This window comes from Uloborus diversus, chromosome 6 (assembly GCF_026930045.1).
Source record: "Uloborus diversus isolate 005 chromosome 6, Udiv.v.3.1, whole genome shotgun sequence".
NCBI lineage: Eukaryota > Metazoa > Arthropoda > Arachnida > Araneae > Uloboridae > Uloborus > Uloborus diversus.
The window spans coordinates 162,214,086-162,237,532 of record NC_072736.1 but is presented as its reverse complement, the minus strand read 5'-3'; the positions used below and the strand labels follow the sequence as shown (position 1 = coordinate 162,237,532).

At 34.6% G+C, this 23,447-nt stretch overlaps 1 protein-coding gene across 1 annotated transcript in view; it reads left to right on the top strand.

Moving 5' to 3' along the window:
• Positions 1–2,710, top strand: part of LOC129225054 (junction-mediating and -regulatory protein-like) — a 35,723-nt gene extending 33,013 nt beyond the window's left edge. Inside the window, exon 8 of the mRNA XM_054859599.1 lies at positions 2,191–2,710. Coding sequence (XP_054715574.1) covers positions 2,191–2,318 — 128 coding nt within the window. The 3' untranslated portion in view covers positions 2,319–2,710. The remainder of the gene's footprint in view (positions 1–2,190) is intronic.
• The last annotated feature ends 20,737 nt before the right edge of the window (positions 2,711–23,447 follow it).

The following is a 23,447-nucleotide window of genomic DNA, read 5'->3' as shown; positions in this document are numbered from 1 at the left end:
TTGTACTTTGCTCAAACACTACTCTGCGAGCTTCCGTATTAAAACTAAATTTTGAACCTTTATGGATTTCTTTTTCTTGAATTTGAAGTTCTAGCACAACTAACTGTTGTGCTACCTTCGAAGCACTTTATAATTGTTTAAGCAAACTAAAGCAAAGCGTTGTTTAGACTAATAGTGTGTGAACTTCTGCTTTCAGTGATGCTAAGGGATGAAAGTCCATACACCAAACCAATGTTTAGTGTCAATGAAGCCCATTCTAAGGCTCCGCCACTCCTTTCCAAAAAATTTCATGTTGCAAGCGAGCAACTTGCGTCAACAATAAAAAATTCATAACTCATGAAAAACTCGTGTTATAGCCATTTCGCGTAAGTCGGATCGCGTTGTAGCGGGATTCAACTGTATAGCTATAATCACGCGACATTTTTTAAGTTCTGTGGAATTCGCCTACTTACTGTACAGTATGAAAGACGACAAAATGTACAACTTCAAATTTTACATTTTTATTAAATTACAATGCATAAACGGAAATTATGTGCTTATTTAATCATTAGTGTAAGTAGTGTACTATTAGTATTAAAGTTCCAATACCTTATTTCCAATACCTTATTCATTAATAGCTGGAGAAGAAAAGCTTTTACATTTTTGTAAAGAAAAAAGCATTAAAAGCAAGGAAGTTTTAATTTCTAAGGGAGGGCTTGAGCCCCCCACTTGCCCCCTATATGGGCACCCTTGCTGATGTTAACTTATTGCATTTAAGTTTATTTTTGGGTTTTTCACTTATGCGCAAATCTCACTTTTGTGCGAAAATTTCATTGTCCCCTTCGATCGTGCATAAGTGAGAGGTCACTGTCAGGGTTGGGTTTTGGACTGTCCAAAACTGGTTTAGGACAGGACAGGAGGTTTTTACCATCCGAAACTGTCCAAAAGTGTCTGAAACTGTCTTAAACTGTCCAAAACTATGCTGAAGCTAAAGGGGTGTAATCTAATCAATTTGTATTTACTACAATATTCGTAATGCATAAACACAAATATTAATGAGGTTTATTATATATATAATGAGTATTTGATAATACTTTTCTCCAAAATTTTCATTTAAGAAATATTTTACTTAAAATAAATTGCCAATAACTCTATGACATAAAAACTTTCTTATGTAACAGTTGTAGAGTTATGAAAGGAAATTCACATAGCTACCAAGACAAATAATTTCAGTTCCATTTATAACTCAAAGGAATGTTATTAAATGTACAATATATTTAAAAAAGCTTTTTTTAATGGTTTTTGTGTGATGTTTTAACATTTTTTTTTTTAAATCATAGATTAAAGAACAAGAAATTGATGATTAAACACTTTTTTAAAACTTGTGCTATTCTTTTTTAAGTTCATATTTTTAATATAATACATTCTGTAACTACAAAAAACTGTCATTTATTGCATTTAAATCAATTATTGCTCTATATTTTGAACACTTTTGTTTGCTTGCATGCATAGATGTCGAAAAATTTGGTTTATGGAAACAAAAAAGAAAAAACTCATGCATACAAATTGAAATATTTAATGAAGAATTTAATTTCTACATATCTAGATTAAAATCTGCTGTATATATAAGTTATATATATAGATATATATTTATTCTTGAATGTTCACATTATAAATAAGTATATTAAATAATAAAAAAAACGCAATTTTGACACATTTTGTTCTGTTTTTGATATTTTCTCACCGAATATGGTTTCTCAAAAAATAGTTTGAGACACAAAAGTATTGAACCGGATGGTAAACCTTGCCAACCCTGCTTTCATTTGCACACATGCACAAGCATAAGTAAATTTGGTTACCATTATCAAAAAAATAATAATAAATACATAAATAAAATAAGCTTATGAATATACAAATTTAAATCAAGAATTCAACTTCTGTAACTAGATTAAAATCAGCGGCATAAATAAGTTGTATGTTAACATTGAATAAATGTTCAATACAAAACATTACTTTGATGCATTTTATTCTGTTTTTGATGTTTTCTCACAAAATACAATTTCTCTAAAAATACAGTTTGACACAAGGGTTTTGGACAGGACAGTAAAAACCAGGGTTTTTACCATAGTGTCGAAAACCTTGCCAACTCTGGTCACTGTATTATAAAATGTACAATGTGTATAGAATTCTTAAAATAATTGATTTTTTCAGGAAAGAAACCAGATAGAGGAAATGGCGGCACAGATTTCACTTCTCTTCTGCAAGCAACTATGAAACGTATTCGTGTCATTACTGAAGACTCTGACGTGGAAAGTGATAGTGATTCAATGGAGGATTGATGAAATAATACAAAAAAAAAAAAATTGTTTTATGAAAAGCTTTAATAATGTTGCCTTATACTCTATGATCTGATTTTTTTCTTGTATTTTGAACAGGAATATTATTAAAACATTTGAAAGGTTTTTGAATGAGATTTATATTAACTGCGGTACTTATTGGAATTTGTTCATATTCTTATAAGATTAAGAATTTTCGGTTGCTAAAAAATTATGTATATTCTTGATAATTGAAAAGGTTGTTTTTAAAACCTAATTCAACAAAAGTTAGCACATAAAGGTAAAAGTATGTGTTGCACAATTCTTACAAAGATGATGAAGCTTTAAAATTTGTTTTTGTTTATACATAAAATTAAGGACCATATCATGGATTTAACCTGTGATAACTGCAATAACTTTTTATTTTTATTGCAGTTAAATATTGAGCCTTATAATCAAAATAAAATTGAAAGAATAAATAAATAAAAAAAAAATAAAATAAATACAATAAAATAAAAAGTTGTGTTTTTTAGTACTGAAATAAAGTATTATAACATTTGATTTAAAATGTAATTAAATTGAATGTATGATGTGTGAAATTTTGTTAATTAAGTATTATTATGTAAATAATCATTTGGTTGGGATTGTATAACAATTTTTGTTAGTAAAAGTACTATTTATTTATTTTTGCAATGATCAGCAGACTGGCTGATATGCTTTTTATAACCATGCTTTCTCTTGCTTTTGAGAAAAGTCTAGCATCGAGATGTGCTACTAGACTTTGCTGTCTTTAGATTAATAACTAAAATTAAAAATTTAAAAAACCCCCGACTGAGTCGCAAATGTAGAATGAAGACGGAAAATTGAAAATCCTTTTAAAAGCCTTATATTATAAAAAATCAATTACAAGTATTTTATTTGTTAAAAAATAGAAACTGGCAACAGTTAAAAATTTTAAATCATTGCGTTTTCTTTCCTTGTCGGTCAACAGTGAATTTGGTTACTAATCTCGTGAATAGAAGCTTAGCCGTATTTAAAATCTGCTTTAAAAAAGCATTTATAATTCAAATTCTATGTAACATGGAAGTTCTAAATACATTCTATCAGACTTAGAAAAAAGAACTCTGTATTTTGGTACTAAGTTTTAAAATTTTAAGCATGTTTTCACTGCAAAAATCACGAAAACCCTTTTAGAGGTTTTTAATTAATATCTTCGTTAATTAGTGTCATCCAAAGACACAACCTAGCTAAAAACATTCTCTATCAACTCTCCTTTCAAACAAAAAAATGTTTTTTAAAATGTGTCCATCTGTTTACGTGCTAGAGTGCCAAAGATACACAGACACATGAAACTTATAACCCCCTTCTTGTGTGTTGGGGGTTAAAAATAAAGTACTCAATATAGTTCTCATAGCTAGCAAAGCCAAATTTGTGATTCTGCTGCTAATACTCAGTTACAAAAGATTGATAATATACATTGTTCAAACACTAAGAAACTATTCAGTCTCTTTTTTAAATAATTTGGAAAATAATGTTTTTCGAAATGTAATCTTCAGATGACAGGATGGTGAATTGTTCTTATTGTCCTTTTCCTAATGCAGCTTTTAAAATTATTTTTGCAACAATAATTAAGTTCAATATTTTCTGTAATAGCTTGGAGTGGAGTTTTACAGCCCTATTAAACTTCGTTTTTGAATAATAAACAGTACAGTATTTTCTCTATTCTTTTTTATAAAATAAAAATAAAAGTAAGTAAAAAATTCGTATACAAAATAGTATTACTTTAATAATAAATGCTGTGAATTAATTGAAATTAGATTTATTATTTTGAAATTTTTGACTTAATGGACTGTTCATGGCAAAAATTCTTTGGTGTTTTGAGAACTGAATATGTTTTTTTCTTGATTGTATTACATAAATAACCTTTGACATACATTTACAATGTACTGTACGGTCAAAAATGTTTTACATCATCAGATTGAAAATCTAAAATTTTATCGGATTTGTACTTCATTATAAAAGTTTTAGAGTTTCCATTTTTAGAACTTAGTGAAAATATAAAACCAAGAAAACATAGGAATACAAGAAGTTTCAGCAATAATTTCTATGTATTTTAATCAGGACCCTATATCAGAAAAAAATTTCACCCTTCAGGTGAATAGTTGAGTATATCAAATTTCTCTGAATGAAAATGATTATGTATGTGTTTATTATTATTCAAGTATGAAATCATATCTGTTAGTTTACTTGAAGTATTAAAATATTTTTTAATTAAGTTATTAGTTGCTTTAGATTCAATGTGCTATAAATTTGTTCTGATAAAATTCCGCACATAAGTTGCATTTTTGTAAAATCTCCTTTCATTTGTGTTTTAGTTGCATTACAATTAACATGTAAGAATAAGGGAAATATTTTTTGAAGTTATAAGCGCGAATCTTGTATGAATCTTCCTAAAATTGAATAAAAGTTCAGGACTTAAAAACTTCCAAATTGAATTTCTTCAAAGTTTTGGAAGCCATAATTGGAGAAAGACAAAGATATCTTAAAACTTTACTATTTTGTTCCAACATTGCTTGAAATGAATTCATAGTTTTCTGTTTACACAATGCAATTAATGAGACTGATAGATGTCACAATCCATACAGATTGTGACATCTAACAATTAATATAATTTTTAATTTCAATTCGGCAAATGTTATTTGTTTATGATCTTTTAATTAGTTGAATTTCTGTGAGTGCAGCTGGCAAGAGAAATAATCTTAATCCTTTTTTCAACTTCCCAAACCCATATCGAATGAATTCAGGTATATTAAAATTTGTAGGAGTGTAATATAGTCTTTGAAGATTGATTTTTCTCATCCATTTAAAGATGTTTTTATTAAAAAAAAGTATGAATTTTTACTTAATTTAAGCATAGTTTTAAAAAAATGATTTCATTTCAATAAACTTTTTTTAAAATGATTTTTTTTTTTGATTTATTAAATAATTTTTAATTTTTGAACCTTCATCCTTGTCATTTTTCTTTCTAGCTGTGATTGAAAGTTGTAAATAGTTTTTGTGTTCATAGTTTTAAAATTTGTTTAACACATTGACTGCCACAGCAATTTTCAGAAATCTGACCTAAAATGACAATTTGATTTAATCACATTATATTATTAAAAACTCTAATCCTAATGCATAGTTATCTTCCAAAAGCATAAAAAATTAAACCACTTACCGAAAAAAAAACTGTCCAGCAGAGCCAAATGTCGTATATATACCAAAGCAAGAAAATGGCGAATAACGTGTTACTTCTGTCCAGCCTGTAAAGAGAAGTGTGGAAAATTGTTTTAAGAAGTTTCAAAAACAATAAAATGTAATTTTATTTCTTGAATTTTAATTAATTTTCATAATTCTATTTTTTGTTTTGTTTTTAATAAAATTTCTGTTTGTGCAATCCAGCATTGATTTTTTTTTCTTTTTCCAGAATCCATCTCTCGATATTAGCACTGATATATTCCGAATTTTATCGTAGCTGCACAAAAACGGCAAGTAAACAAGTATGAGATAACTCAAAGTCAGGTATACCCACCTCCCCCTAAGAGCAAGGGCACACCCCCTCTCAATATCACAGAGACCGCCCCCTCTCCCCCATAAACAAGAGCCTCCTCAAAAATGAGAAAAATACCCCTCCAACCCCCTCCCCTCACTAAAAATTTCAACCTCCCCCTCCCCAGGCGGCACCCTGGGGGGGGGGGGTAGAAGCCAAAGTTGGAGCCCTAGAAAAGAACCCAATCTATAAGTTATCTCATAGTCAAATGTGTTAAAATATTTTTTGCAGTTAGAAAGGCATTCTAAATAAGTTGCCAGTGTTATATTGTCAAGTTTGAAACATGAGCTTTTCAATTTATTTTATTTATTAAATTGATTGTATATTGTACAAATCTGTAGTTTTGAAAGTTAATTTATTAAAATTCTGTATATTTCAAGTTGTAAAATTGGCACCATCTGTTCAAACTATCGAATTTTTTTAGATCTTCAATTGTGTTAGATAAAAAACTGGTGTATTTTGCTTAGAATAATGATATTATTGTGTTGAATATATTTTAACAATCTTGAATATTAATTGTTCCTATACATGTTGATTGTTAGTAATGATTTTTAATATTTTTCTGAATAAAAATTTCGACATGAAATCTAATTTAATTTGAGTATTTCTTATGCCATTAGAATTATAGACACATATACAGACTTATGTAACGATTTCGGTAAAAATGTTAAAACTACCAAGCTCCAAATAAAATAAATCAAATGATTAAAATCTTTCAGTACATTTTGATCTGAGATCATTGTAGCTAGAATAATTTTGAGACAGATATCCTGTGAAAAAAAGTGATTTATGCAAAATGTATTTGATAGAAATTTCTTTGTATTGGTAAAAGAGCAGTGTTCGTGATTTTTTGATATTTTTAAAAATTGTTTTAAAAAAATCGGATTTTTTAATTTAAATCAGATTTTTTTTTTATTTTTTAAAATGTTCAAAAACTTGTAGACATTAATTACTTTACATTTATAAACATAATATATTTCATACAATAAATGAATCCATTCAACTTACTTTTAAAATTGAGATAAGTTCTTTAACTATTCAATAATATTTTAAGATTTATAAATACGTTATAATGCTAAGATAAGATGTGATTTTGTTTTATGCTTTGCATAAAGATTAGGTTTCCATTATCATGTACGATTTTAGTGTGAAAAAATATGTTGAACAATTACTTTTCTGAACTATATTAGTCATGGTGTATAAGAAAAACTCCAAATTTTTATTTTGTTTTGTAATTTTGGAGTAAAAGCAATAGAGTGAAAATCTGTTGAACGCACAGAAAGAGGGATCTATGTAGTTTTTCCTGTTAAGATAGTATAATGCAGTGTAGTTAAATTGAGAGCAATACATTCTAAAAATGCAAAATTAATTAACAAATGTAAAATCAACTGATTTTAATTAATGATTTTGTTAAAAAATCACTTAATTCAAATAAATTGATTTAAATTGATGATTTAAAAAAAAAATCACCTTATTTAAATCATGATTTTAATCGCAATTTAAATCAAGCTGATTTAAATCAACGAACCCTGTAAAAGAGGGGTTTCAAATTTAGATTAAATTTTTTTTCAAAAATCAGGAATGGTTCTGTTTTGACCCCGGTAGCAGAATTTGTTTCAGCTGTCTGCGACATAAAACAAAAGTAAATTAAGAAAATTAGTTTGAATTTTGAGATCTTGTATTCAAATTATGTTTTTTTGCTATCACGAATTGCGATAGGACCTTACTCATTGGATTTCTTGTTTCTACTAATGGCTTTTATTGCAACCATAATTTGAATTCAAGACGTCAAAATTCAAATGAATGCTAGGGGCTAGATGCTGAATGTTGTGTGCTGGATACTGTTTTCGCGTAAAAGTCAAGAACGTCGTTTATAAATACTTCAATTCTGAGGCACATGGACATGTTGACAGATGATCAAATCCAGATTTCCTCATTTCCCATCCAACTTTTCCCCAAAAAGCAATGTTTTCTATTAAAATTCCACAAATTCAAAAACTATTTTTCCACTAATATTTTCATATTCCAGTGATATTTTTTTCTCTTGAAAAATTCCCCCCCCCCCCTAATAACCAAATTTTCTTCTAAAATTCCCCAACTTTTTTTTTTTTTTTTTTTGTCTGCATAAATACAAGCGCCTGTATCAAGAAAGGACTTTCACTCATAATGGATTTGATTGGATGGAACTGGCCGACTGAGAGATAAGAAATAGCCGAATACTTTTTTTTTCTACTGGCATTTATTAATCTGCTTCTGTACATTTAGACTATGAACTTTGTGTATATTTATCTAAGAATTCTTCATCACACTCACACATTTTTACCCGTTTTACGCATCAACTAACTAGTCACTCACGCAAAACATTAATGCGAATTCCGTAACATAAACATTCCTATTCTTATTCAGAGTCACAACTGACTGCAACTGTATTTATGTCGAGGACTGCATACTAAGTGCCTTGCCTCCATTATTTTATATACCGATAGATAGCAGCACCATCACCGGATCGAACAGTTAATGAGAATTTAGAACTAGTCCAGGAGCTAATAGCTACCTAGTACTAGCACCCCCAGAGGTATCGTTTCACTTGGAGGACATTGAGACCACGAGCATATCTAACGTCGCCCAGTCCCCTTTAATGACGACGGTGGGTCTTCAACCATCGAGGTTCGAACCCAGGACCCTCCGAGCCCGAATCCGACACTCTACCGATCGGGCTACCACGGCCCTGCATAAACATTCCACATAATGCGGATTCCATAAAGTTGATCAGAGCTAAACCAACGCTGTTTGATACAAACAATGTAACTACCAGATGTAAATATGTGAATTTAAATATGAAAAAAATTCTTTTTTCCTGAGGGTTTTTTTTTTTCTCTCAGGTTTTCCCCAAGAAAATTTTTTTCCCCCACAGAATTCCCCTCAAGACCCGTTTCCCCCAAAATTTCCCCAGAAAGCACAAGATTTCCCCAAAATGGGGAAATTTCGCCCAATCTGGCAACACTGCACATGGACGCTTGCATTATAAGCATAGAAAATAAGACCAAAGGACGGACGTCATTCAACGTTCAAGTGAAAACAATAAGCAGTCCATGATTATCAAAATAGTCTGCGAGATGAACTGGCAATAGATGAAGCGTAAAACTTAAATCGGTGCCAAGAAATGTTAAAAAATAAGATGCCAATATACAAGTACATGCAACCTGTGGATCATATCCCAGAAAATACGGTACAAATCCTCATTAGTTAAAATAAAAAAAAAATTTCTATAAAAATGTTAGTTTTTTTTTTCTTTCCCCTGACTAAGAAATAGTCTGCAGATTTTCTCAAGAATCTGACGCTCTTCACAGCGTCTCGCTGATTTCGGTTCCGAGGTTCTGACCATAGTAAGAGTACACTGATGGCCTATTGGGAGTGGCCCTACAGATTTGTTGCAGGGGAACCCAAAATTTATAGATCCGGGCCTGGATTCTTACAAGCTGATGTACCCATAACTAGTCAAGAAAAACTAAGCATCTCAGTTATAGGCACATACGAAACTAACTACGTATATTTTTGGCCATTGTACTCAGAACGCTGTTTTTGACGTTTTTTCTTACTTCATAGTAAGAGGTGTTCTGTCTGCCACTCCTCACCAGGGAACCACACGAACAATGTTATTATTCATTATGAAAATAAGAAAAAAAAAAGCATAATTAATGCACAGTTAAACTAATGCACAGCATAGTTAAAGAAGAAATATAGCACAGTTAAAAAAAAAAAAAAAAAAAGACGCATAAATTACTTGCTCTCGTTCCCCCGTTACCGAGATAAACGATCTTAAAGACACCTTATTTAAAGATTTGGCGAGGAATTGAAGGTAACAGGACTTCCCCGTCTGCATGTGGCCGTGACCGCCGCCCTCTCGAAAGCCACGATGTGGCAAGCCGTCCATCTGCAAAGTGTGTAAAAGATGTCTTCCATTTCTCACCGAAACTCGCTAAATTTGACGACTTTTCTTAAAATTTCGCTAGACCTCCTATTTCGATAACGGATACACGAGAGCAAATAATTTATGCACCCAAAAAGTATATTTTAATATTCTCTTTTAATTGCTATTTTCATTATTACATTATCGTATGTTTTCTGGTCAGTAGTGTGTTTATGACATGTAAATATTAAATTATTTTCCTTCACACATGAGATCGTTTAGTAATTACTTAATCTCTTCTGTTGTCATTTTTTTCAATAACGAACAAAATGTGTAAGCTAAAGTATTATATTTTTAATTGTTGGTTGGTTCTATTGATTTTAATGGCGCAAGAGCCTAAATAGGCTATACTGCGCCAAACGATAGTTTTGAAGATACAAGAGAGTGCGGAAAAGAACCAAAGGTGAAAAATTACTTGAACCATAAAGGACACAAAACTTCTGGAATTTAGAAGAAAATTTTCGAAAGAAACACGAAGTTTCGAATTTTGAAAAAGAGGTCAAAATAACAAACTGTTAAAGAATTTTGAAAAACACAAAAACAACAAAACCGATTAACCGATGTTGGGCAGGTTTGTCTTGTATTGTCGATATCAAGTTGGTAATCAATATTCCAGGAACACCATCGGTGGATTCTGAAAATAGCATCTTTCAGGAACACCCCCATCGCAGTTTTTTTTCCAAACGTAAGTTTTATTTATGCTTGGAAAAAATATTCAAAAATGAGAAAATGCAATTTTCTTTGCATTTAAATTTTTGGAGGGTTTCTTAAGGGGGCTAACATTGCTGTTTGTTATCAGATGGTAGTTTTATTGGTACATACTCATTCCTTAGCTTTTCCCCCCCTTCCATATAGATATATTTCAGTCATTAATTAAGATGTTTAAGATCCTTTCAGGGCAGGATATGCGTACCCGCAGAGGGGGGGGGGGGGAGGGCTTAAGTCTCTAAGGGACCCAACGGCCCAAGAAATTAAAAAAGAAAATGAAAAAAAAAAGAAAAAAACCCAGCACTAAGACTAATTAACGTTGCAAATATACACTGATGACCTATGAGGAGGGGCCCAGGGGGGGGGGGCAAATTTATAGATCCGGGCCTGGATCCTTTCAAGCTGATGTGCCCATAACTAGTCAAGTAAAACTAAGCATCTCAGTTATAGGCTCATACGAAACTGACTACGCATATTTTTGGCCATTGTACTCAGAATTATTACTTAAAATTCATGATAAAACATATGCTAAATTTGGCGTAAAAATAAATAAAAAATGCGGCAGTAGAATAATTCTCTATTTATTTTATTTTTTCATTAAGTTTTGTTGTTGTTGCTCAGACGAACTTTTCAAAAGCGATTTGTCAGTTATACATTTTTTAATTTTAATGTTACTGGAATTGGTAAGTTGAAATTTTGATTATATTGTAGGAAAAATAAGTGTTTTAATGTCGAGTACTTTTTATTGTGCATTTTCTGGAAACAATTGAATTTTGCTCTCATGACTATTACTAGTTTCTAGTAATATAATAGCATAACTAAGCGAGTGTGACCATAACTGATCAAACCAGTGTATTCCAATTTATATACAGTAAAACCTGTCTACAACGATACTGTTGGGACCTTAAAAAAATATCTTAATAGACAGTTTGATTATTCATGCTGACATTTTGATGGAGCCCCCCAAAAAAAATTGTTATAGACAGGTTATCGTAATATACAGTATCGTTATACAGAGGTTTCACTACAGGGTGTATCAGTACAACGTTTACAGACTTTGAGAGGCGGATCCAGAATTTTTTTTTTTTTTTTTTTTGGGGGGGGGGGTCAAGTTTTAATGGGACTTCCATCGTGACAAAGTATCAGTTAAGTATGTGCACCCATCCCTGATATGCAGCACCTCTTATAACGCTACGAAGCATCCCTCCCACCCCAAATGAGACAAAAACCCTTTCAATTTGCCCCCCCCCCCCTCCACTCCTCTTAAAGCTTCTAATGGAGCAACCTGCACCATGTGTGGCACATATTTCCTCATATTTTCACCAGAAGTCACATTTGATTAGGCAGACAGGTTAGTCATGATGGAAAAAGCACGAGCTCACACATGTGGTTCGAGATGGAAGAGTGCTCTGAAAAAACGTCAAGCCCATTAGAGATAATTATTCATTAGAAAATGAACAAAAAACTCAAAATAACAATAGCTGAGAAAACGAACCCAGTCAATCCTTTTAATTATGATGCGCTGAGAAAAAATACCTTACAGAATCAAGTAAAAAAGGTTAACATTGTTTCCACGTACTATTTTTTTCGAATCTAAAATAATTGACTTCAAAAATGATCATAGTAAAATTCTTGTCACAGGGGGGTCAGCTGACCCTTTGACACTCCCCTGAATCCGCCCCTGCGTTTTGACTGAAGGAAACAACCCCATTTTGCAAAATGCTTGACCCAAAATGTAGCGACTAATGAGAGAGGGAGTGAGTACCGTATTCGTTATGACAATACGTGGTTTTATGGTGAGTTATCAGCACTGACGGCGAGTTTTAAATTTAAAAACTTTGTTTTTTAAGTAATGTTTAAAATTTGGGAAAAAACTGGAGCACGGGGTTTTTTTCTTTTCAATTTTTAAAAATTTTGACATCCAAAGTTAGTTTTTGATTTTAAAAAAATATTTTTTTTTTTGAGCAATCACGATTGCTTATTGCTTTTTTTTTTGAGCAATCACGATTGCTTATTGCTTTCATTTGACTATTTTTGGCGTTCCTTTGATTTTATTTCCCGCCAGCACCCTCTGCAGCATCACCGTCAACCGGTTCCTCACGATGCTGCTCCTCTAGCGAAAGCCGTCTTGAGGTTGCGTCCATATCCTACTCACACACGCATACATACGTACACACACCTACACACACACATATACATACATACACACACACATATACATACATACACATACACACCCCCCCCCACAGATACCCCTCCCCACACAAACACATATACACACAACTACCCATACACTCATGCCTGGACACAAACACACACACACGCACTCGTGATTGCGAAAAACATAATTTGAATTCAAAATGTCAAAATTCAAATTAATTTTTTATATTTTCAATTTTTTCTTAAATTTCAGCAAAACTGCACCAACAAACAGATTTGTATTCCTATTGTTGGATAAAATGAATAATATAATAATATTTTACTGTTCTAACAACAATGGTATTCAATTGTTACCCCAACAATATTTCGTTCCCAAGAATCGTTTTACGTCATTTGGAGAAGAACTTTCAAGTTGCTAACATAAAAGTGATTTCTCTGCGATTTTTCAATTGGATATTGAGGTAACATTTTATTTTTTAAAACCGTTTTGTATAACAAAATAACCGCATTGAATTGCAGTGAATTTCATTTGATCATAAGAATATCATTAAAATATCTGGAATCTTAATTTTTAAAACGAAGTATAAGAAGTAATGTAATAGCGAAAAACAAAATGTACTTTAGTTCCTTATTAAATTTACTCACCTCCAAATGAGATGTCTGTACGTACGTTTTTGTACGTACGTAATTTGCTGTTCTCCGGTTCAAAATTAAACTCCTGAAAATTAACTTAATACTCCGCTAATTACAGAAATAACGAAATTCATTTATTCAATGCAAAAATACCCGGCGTTGCCTGGGACAGTAATAATTATGAGAAACATTCGCTATTTTCATTTGTTTTCTGTTTTAACTAAAAGAACTCAAAACACACCGCTTTGACGTGATGAAAAATCGAGCTTACTTTTTACCCGTAAAAATAAAATAATAATAAGTATAAAGAACAAAATAGTATTCAATTAGAAGAAAAAGTACGGCATAGACATATACAAATACAAATTTAAAGAATTTCCAAAACATGAAATTAAAATTCTCTCGTTTAAAAAGGTTTATCAGTTATTTTTTTTGAACATAGTCTTAAGCCTTCTTTTTTCAGAAAGTCAAGTAAATGCTTTATTTTTGAACTGTAACAAAGGTGGACACTAACACTCATTAAACAATTTCTTTAAATATTGCGAAAAATATGCAAGTAGTACATGACATAAAATTTTATGACTAAGACTTCATGCTAATTAGTTACGTTTAAAATTACTTTCTACGTTTCTTTAAAGGTAATTATAAAAATAAGTAACGAAATGAAAAATAATCTTCTTTTGAAGGAGAGGCGAACGACTACGTTTTTTCGCTGAATCGATAACATTCTTATTGCATGAACATGTTTTTTTTTTTTTTTTTTTTAAATAGAAATATACATAAATTAATATTTATATATTTTCAGATAATGCACTACTTTAAAGCTGCTTTGCTTTCGGCCGGGCTTCTTGCCGGGACTGCCACTCTAGCATACCTCTACAGGAGATGGAAGCGAAACTGGTACATATATTTTTATCTCATCATTAATTTAAACGAGCTGATGTGTGCATCACATGACTTCCTTTTACTCCAATTTAATGTCATTTTCCCCATTATTGGCAATTTTAATGTGATTTAACTGTTTACTCTCTAAGTATCAGCAACAGTGGACAAATTGAAAACAAATTTAAAAAAAAAATCGCCAAAATTGCCGCCAAGTTGGCGACAAAACTTGGCTACCAAAAGACTGGCGATACATCGCCAAGTGTCCAACAAATTATAACACAATTTGAGTTTACATCGAAATTAACAATGATTTCCCCCAAAAAGGGGCAAAATAACCCCTTAGGAACATCCGAATGCAACCAAAAGGGAAGGTGCACAACTAGACCTCACTGGGAGTCTACGTACCAAATTTCAACTTTCTAGGACATACCTTTTTTGAGTTATGCGAGATACATACACACATACGCACATACATACGTACATACGGACGTCACGAGAAAATTCGTTATAATTAACTCGGGGGTCGTCAAAATGGATATTTCGGGTGTCTGTACATTCCTAGGCATATATCCACGTGTGTTCTCACCCCCGAATGAATGTTGAGTTTTTTTTAGACCCGATCACACGTGGATATATGCCTAGGAACGTACAGACACCCGAAATATCCATTTTGACGACCCCCGAGTTAATTATAACGAATTTTCTCGTGACGTCCGTATGTACGTATGTATGTGCGTATGTGTGTATGTCGCATAACTCAAAAACGGTATGTCCTAGAAAGTTGAAAATTGGTACGTAGACTCTTCGTGGGGTCTAGTTGTGTACCTTCTCCTTTGGTTGCATTCGGGTGTTCCTAAGGAGGTCTTTTGCCCCTTTTTGGGGGGAAATCATTGATAATTTCGATGTAAACTCAAGTTGCGTTATAATTTGTCGGACAGTTGGCGATATATCGCCAGTCTTTTGGTAGCCAAGTTTTGTCGCCAACTTGACGACAAATTTGGGGATTTTTTTTCTTTTCTTTTTTTTTTTTAAATCTGGTTTCAATGTGGCCACTGTTGGTGATATTTAGAGAGTAAACTATTGAATCACATTAAAATTGCCAATAATGAGGAAATGACATTAAATTGGAGTAAAAGGAAGTCATGTGATGCACACATCAGCTCGTTTGTAAAAGGAAGTAAAAATGCTGTCCTGATATTTTATAAATTTGTTATTATTTTTTTAATTTTAAAATAGACGTGTAATATATTCCCCCACCCTTCCTTTTTTTTTCTTTGTCTTATTATTGTGAACAAATATGCTCAAGCATAGCCTATTCTTTTTGCTCATTAAAAATTTAGGAAACAACTGAAATTTCGCACCAAAAACGTTTAAAACTACATTTTAAAGCTTTTCTACATACAATGGTGCAAAGGCATTATTCTTAAATGCTGTGCGAGGGGGATGCAGGGGCGTACACTGAGAGTGGGGGGGGGAGAAGGGACACCTGTTGGCCCGGGCCCAAGATTTTTAAAATAAGGGGTGAAATATATGAAAGGACGTATGGGGTAAACAATATGAAGGAGGCCCGTAAAAGTCATTTGTGACGGTCCCCAAAATTTCTGTCCACGACCCAGGATGGGGGGGGGGAGGGGGGGTTGAGGGAAGTTCGTAGTCCATACATGTACCAGTATTAATATACTTGCTTTGGTAATGTGGCTTTTAAGCCAAGGGTTTTAAGGAGGATTTTATTCCCCCCCCCCCCCCCCACACACAGACACCCAGCTGCCTCACCCTATCCTTTACATTTTCCTATTATTTTTGAACTTTACTTGAAAATGCTTGAGAACGCAGCTTTAATTATTCGCCACGAAACTTTTGAAATGCTGATGTGAACCTCAAAAAATATTTAGCATCACCTGCCAAAGGAATTAGAAACCCTTCATGTGCCTTGCTTTTTACTTCCTTTTACAAAAAGGAAGTATTGTATTCGCGAAAAAATTTTCACCAAAAAATTGGCCTTTATTTCCATTTAGCTCACCCCCAAATGAATGTTGAGTTTTTTTTTCCAACCCTACTACACGTGGATATATGCCTAGGAACGTACAGACACCCGAAATATCCATTTTGACGATCCCCGAGTTAATTACAACGAGTTTTCTCGTGACGTCTGTATGTACGTATGTGTGTATGTATGTCGCATAACTCAAGAACGGAATGTCCTAGAAAGTTGAAATTTGGTACGTAGACTCCTAGTGGGGTTTAGCTGTGCACCTTCCTTTTTGGTTGCATTCGGATGCTCCAAAAGGGGTCTTTTGCCCCTTTTTGGGAGGAAATCATTGTTAATTTCGATGTAAACTCAAGTGGTGTTATAATTTGGCGGACACTTGGTGATATATCGCCAGTATTTTGGTCGCCAAGTTTTGTCGCCAACTTGGCGACAAATTTGGACGGATTTTTTTTTTTTTTTTAAATCTGGTTTGGCCACTGTTGGTAATATTTAGAGAGTAAACTATTGAATCATATTAAAACTGCCAATAATGAGAAAATGACATCAAATTGGAGTAAAAGGAAGTCATGTGATGCACACATCAGCTCGTTTCCAACAACGTGGAGACAAAGGCTAAATCAAGACTCTAAAAGCTGAAACTAAACCCTGATTTAACGACTGTCTAGGCACTGGAAAAAGTTATTGTTAAATCAAGGATATCGTTAAATCGATGAACATAGATATTCACTGCATACAAATCCGGTCCAGTGAAAGGTATCATTAAATTGAGGAAATCGTTAAATCGGGTATCGTTAAATCGAAGTTATACTGTATGTTAGGACGGAATTTATTGCCTTTATGCTAATAATCGATTTTCTTTTAATGAAATTTATCTATGGCAATTCATTTATGTTCTAAATTTCATTGCAGTGATGATGACACACAGGAACCTTTTGATATTCGCAACAACCGTGACCCTGGTAACCGTCACGAATCTTATGTTCTTGTTCCGCTTGAATCAATGCAGTCAACGGAACAAATTATGCGAGATATTCGCACCATATTGAATGACGCTCAATCAAGAATGAACTACGCAAGAATTCAAAATCCCTTACACTAATCCCAATCTAAATTTGCAATTCTGAATTATGTTAAAATTCAAATAGGCGATGAAACTAAGCAGTCGTTTTCTTTTAAGAACATGGTACTGCAATCTGTCAGAAATATTTCAATATAAAACCACAATTCCTACCTGAAGCAAAGTTTAATGAAGTGAAAAGACTTTTTAAGAAATGGATGCATCTTCCTTAACAGAAGCGGTTCTCCTCCTGCAGCGTCTGATTTGTCATCTACCCAAATCGTCTGCCCTGGATCGTCTGCAACCCCCAGATCACTTACAGATTCCATATTGTCTTCAACGATGGGTTTTAAATGAAGATCCGCATCTCCTTTTGGCTGTCTCGCCTCCCTCTCCAGCCAGGAAGGAGTCAGCGCTTCATTTCAAGAACATCTTCAGTCTGCGATCCTCAGATCACTTACAGATTCCATACTGTCTTCAACGATGGGTTCTAAGTGAAGATCCGCATCTCCTTTTGGCTGTCTCGTCTCCCTCTCCAGCCAGGAAGGAATCGGCTCTTCATTCCAAGAACATCTTCAGTCTGGATCGTATGCGACCCTCAGATCACTTACAGATTCCATATTGTCTTCAACGATGGATTCTAAATGAAGATCCGCATCTCCTTTTGGCTGTCTCGCCTCCCTCTCCAGCCAGGAAGGAGTCAGCGCTTCATTCCAAGAACATCTTCAGTCTGGATCGTCTGCGACCCTCAGATCCTCAGATCACTTACAGATTCCATATTGTCTTCAACGATGGGTTCTAAGTGAAGATCCGCATCTCCTTTTGGCTGTCTCGCCTCCCTCTCCAGCCAGGAAGGAGTCAACGCTTCATTCCAAGAACATCTTCAGTCTGGATCGTCTGCGACCCTTAGATCACTTACAGATTCCATAGTGTCTTCAACGATGGATTCTAAGTGAAAATCCGCATCTCCTTTTGGCTGTCTCACCTCCCTCTCCAGCCAGGAAGGAGTCAGCCCTTCATTCCAAGAACATCTTCAGTCTTAATCGTCTGCGACCCTCAGATCACTTACAGATTCCATATTGTCTTCAACGATAATATAATTGTTAGAGTTTTTGAATTTTTTCAATAAAAAAGAAAGTTTTTTTTACATTTTCTGTAGTTTTAATTTCTTTCCATTCTTAATACATCAAGAGCAGTTATTAATTTCCAAATACTAAAAGTGGTTGTCTTCAAAAGACAAACGAACCAGCCAAGTTATTCCGCCAGACAGACAGCCCTAACCAGAGATTGAAACCTGCTGATTGGTTAACGAAGGCTTCGATTGACGAATGGGATGTCTGACTGGGATTTTCCTCGACTGGTCAAAGTAGCTGTTGAAGATGCGGCGAACACTGCTTTTAGAACTGGGAATTAAATTATTTCTTGCGTGCTACATAATTAACGAAAGTATACTTTAAACATCATGTAAAAGAGCATACTAAAATCTAAATAATAATAGTAAAAAAACAACATCGTATTGTGCGGCGAATGCTACAAGTAAGTAACTATATTTCTACAAACCACGCTGCTGAGAAGCAAATACCGAACGACTCGTTACAGCATGCAGAGACTGCGACTTTAGAACAGCCGTAAGAATTAACATATCAAAAAGGCGAAAGATCTCAAAATGAAGCTGAGTACATGTTGTTCCTCAAAAGCGATTTATATGATTTATTTATTTTATAATTTTTATTTTTTAAATTTTGTTAAAGTAAAAATTGAACAAAAAAAAAATGTATTTCCGCCCCCGCCCCCAGTTACTTTTTCTTAATACTTACCCTCTATAACAACAAAGTCTACAATAACTTACACTGAGCTGCCGCCAGGACCCATTCGACCGGTAAACCAATCTGTGGCAGGCATGAGAATCTCTGCGGTGTAATGTAATCAGGGGTGCTCAACTAAGGGGGGGGGGGGGTCATGGCGCAGACTGCGCCATTAAAATTTTTAGGGGGGTCCTGCTTTTTGGGGGGTCTTTGCGATTTTATAGGAGGGTGCGCCCTTGCTCGAAGGGAGGGTCACCCTTGATGTAATGCAGCAATTTATATGCGAACCGCATTGCAGGAATATAATTACCAGCTTATGTACGTTAACTTAAGAGCGGACGTTGCTGCTGGATCCGGGAGCCGGACAGAACGTCCAAATCCAAAAATGCCAGGTCGAAAACGTCCGAGGGACAGAATGTCCGACGGACTTAAGGTCCAACGGACATAAGGTCCACGGACAGAAAGTCCACATTTTTGGACAGCTAGGAGCCAGGGGCGCATCCAGAAATGTTTGTAAGGGGGGTTTCAATGGACAAACCTCCATCGTAAAAAAATAACAGTTAAGCAGGTGTGCCCATCCCTCTAAGAGTGATGGAGCACTCTTCGTATGCTACGAAGCATCCCCCCTCCACCCCAAATGAGACAAAAACCCTTTCAAATTGCCACCCCCCTCTATTACTAAAACTTCCAATGGCGCAACCTGCACCATGTATCATATTACCTCAAATTTTCATAAAAAGTTACATTTCTTTAGGCAGACAGGTTGGTCACATTGGTCTGAAAAAAGTTAAGCTCATTAGAGATGATTATACTTTTGAAAATGAACAAAAAACTCAAAATAGCAGTAGCCCAGTAAACGAACCCAGTCAATCCTTTGAATTTTGATACGCTGAGAAGAAATACCTCGCAGACAAAGTAAAAATAAAAGGGCTAACATTGATTCCATGTACTATTTTTTCGAATGTAAAAAATTGAACTTTAAAAATTATCATAACAAAATTCTTGTCACAGGAGGGTCAGCTGACCCTTTGACCCTCCCCTGAATCCGCCCCTGTTCAGGGCAGAGTGCACTGGACGATGGGAAACCACATAGCAATGCATGGTCGGAAACGCTTTCCTGGCGCAGTAGTGACGACACAAATCATCAAAAAGACAAGGCACGAACAGGAGAAGAAAATATGTTTAACAATTAAAAAATATATATATAATAATTTGAATTTTGACATTTTGAATTCAAATTATGTTTTTCGCAATCACGAGTGTGTGTATGTAGGCGTGTGTGTTTGTGTGTGGGGGTATGTGTGTTTGTGTGTGGGGTATGTGTGTTTCTGTGTAGGGGGTATGTGTATGTGTGTGTAGGCATGTGTGTTTGTGCCTGTGCGCTGGCATAAGTGTGTGGGTAGCTGTGTATATGAATGTTTGTGTGTGTGGGGGGGTAGGTGTATGTGTGTGCAGGCATATGTGTTTGTGTTCGTGTGCAGGCATGAATGTGTGGGTAGTTGTGTGTATGTGTTTGGGTATGTGTGTTTGTGTGTAGGGGGTATGTGTATGTGTGTAGGCATGTTTGTGTATGTGTGTGTAGGTGTATATGTGTGTATGTACGTTTGTGTGTGTGTGTGCGTGCGTGTGTGTGTAGTTGTGTGTGTGTGTCTGTGTGTGTGTGTAGTTGTGTATGTATGCGCGTGTGTGTAGGACATGGATGCAACTTCTGGAGACGGCTTTCGCTATAGGAGTAGCATCGTGAGAACCCGGTCGACGGTGATGCTGCGGAGGGTGGCGGTGGGAAAATAAAATCAAAGGACATCAAAACAGTCAAGTGAGAACAATAAGCAATCGTGATTGCTCAAAAAAAAACAACGAAAAAAGAACATTAAGGAGCCAACGATCGTCATCAAAGTAGTTGTTCGAAATTACATCCTCGGGCCGTGATGCATGCCTCACACCTGCGGCGCACTGAAGATCAAACGTCAAAACGAGCAAGGCAACAAAAACCGCGTGTGCGCATGCACCGTCATCTGATGCTCTGGTTTACGTAACATCTTTCATGTACACCAGACAAAAACTTACCAGCATTTTTACTGCATTAAAAAATATGAACATGTTTTCTCCTCTTATTCGTGGCTTGTCTTGTGCTTTGTGTCGTTACTATCGCGTCAGGAAAGCGTTTCCGACCATGCATTGCCATGTAGATTTCCCATCATCTAGGTGTACTCTATTTGCCCTGAAAGTCTGTAAACGCTATACTGATACACCCTGTATACATATACTAGCTGCGTCGCCCGGCTTTGCACGGTCCACCTCAAAAATAAAAGTTATGTCAAGTGACGCGAGTTCAACACTCAGGCTTGAACCAAAAAAAAAATCAGTGAAATTTTGTGGCAGATTGCGGAAAACCCCCCAAAAAAGTAAACAATTTAAATCCCCTGATTACAGGAAAAGCCTCAAAACAAAAACAAGAATTTTACCTGTTCATATTCGAGAAAAAAATGGCAACAGATCTTTCATCTGAATGATTTTCTTCACGCTATACATTTTAATTTTAATAAAAGCGTTGTTGCGGAAAGTTGAGATGAAGCACTGAATAATAATTTGAATGGAGCCTTCGAAAAATAGGGATTTTATGTCGAAATCCAAGTTTCATAATTAATAGTTTTTAATTGATATCTCCGCTAATTATTATCGGAGAATTATGTTAAATAGCCAAACATGAAGACGGGAGGATTACGAATCCATCGGTACCTGGTTCGATGGTCAGTTCACTGTCGTTCGGGAGAAGAAGCTTGGACATAGATAGATAGATAGATACTCAGATTTTATATGTATAAGATATTTATCATAGCTGAAAATTAACGAAAATTTCACTGCTATAAAAGTGCAATTTCTACGTTCTAACACTATGCTAATTTGGCTTTTCCATGAACTATAACTGCAACACCCCAGTTCTACAACAATCTGAATTTAAAAAAAAAAGAAAAATTAATTTGAATTTTGACATCTTGAATTCAAATTATGTTTTTCGCAATCACGAGTGTGTGTATGTAGGCGTGTGTGTTTGTGTGTAGGGGTATGTGTGTTTGTGTGTAGGGGTATGTGTATGTGTGTGTAGGCATGTGTGTTTGTGCCTGTGTGCTGGCATAAGTGTGTGGGTAGCTGTGTATATGAATGTGTGTGTGGGGGGGGGGGTATGTGTATGTGTGTGCAGGCATATGTGTTTGTGTCTGTGTGCAGGCATGAATGTGTGGGTAGTTGTGTGTATGTGTTTGTGTATGTGTGTGTGTTTGTGTGTGCGTGCTTGTGTGTGCAGTTGTGTATGTATGCGCGTGTGTGTAGGACATGGATGCAACCTGGAGACGGCTTTCGCTATAGGAGCAGCATCGTGAGGACCCGGTCGACGACGATGCTACAGAGGATGGCGGTGGGAAAATAAAATCAAAGGACATCAAAACAGTCAAATGAGAACAATAAGCAATCGTGATTGCTCCAAAACTCTTAATCATTGCCATACTAGACATTTATCCTATGTATATTCTTTTAAACTTTTGCTCAGCTTAGATTCTCTATTATGATCACAATTTCCTTGTGATGCTTATTCCACCTTCCTTGTCATTCATAATTTGCTTTATCAATAAAAATGAACTGACATATCGAGGGTAACTATTATTAACTAAAAAAAAATCGACGTAAAGTGGTTAAATTTTAATGAGTAGTATACTTTTTACTTCCTTTTACAAAAAAGGAAGCATTGTACTCGCGAAAAAATTTCACTCAAAAATCGACCTTATTTCCATTTTACTCATCCCCGAATGAATGTTTTTTTTTTTTTTCGACTCGACCACACGTGGATAAGTGCCTAAGAACGTATAGACCCTCGAAATATCCATTTCGACCATTCTCGAGTTAATTACAACGAGTTTTCTCGTGACGTCCGTATGTACGTATGTGCGGATGTATGTCGCATAACTCAAGAACGGTATGTCCTAGAAAGTTGAAATTCGGTACGTAGACTCCTAGTGGGGTCTAATTGTGCACCTCCCCTTTTGGTTGCATTCGGGTGTTTCTAAAGGGGTCTTTTACCCCTTTTTTGGGGGAAATCATTGTTAATTTCGATGCAAATTCAAGTGGTGTTATAATTTGGCGGACACTTGGCGATATATCGCCAGTATTTTGGTCGCCAAGTTTTGTCGCCAACTTAGCGACAAGTTTGGCTTATTATTATTTTTTTTATTTTTTTAATCTGGTTTCAATTTGCCTACTGTTGGTGATATTTAGAGAGTAAACTATTGAATCACATTAAAGATGCCAGTAATGGGGAAATGACATTAAATTGGAGTAAAAGGAAGTCATGTGATGCACACA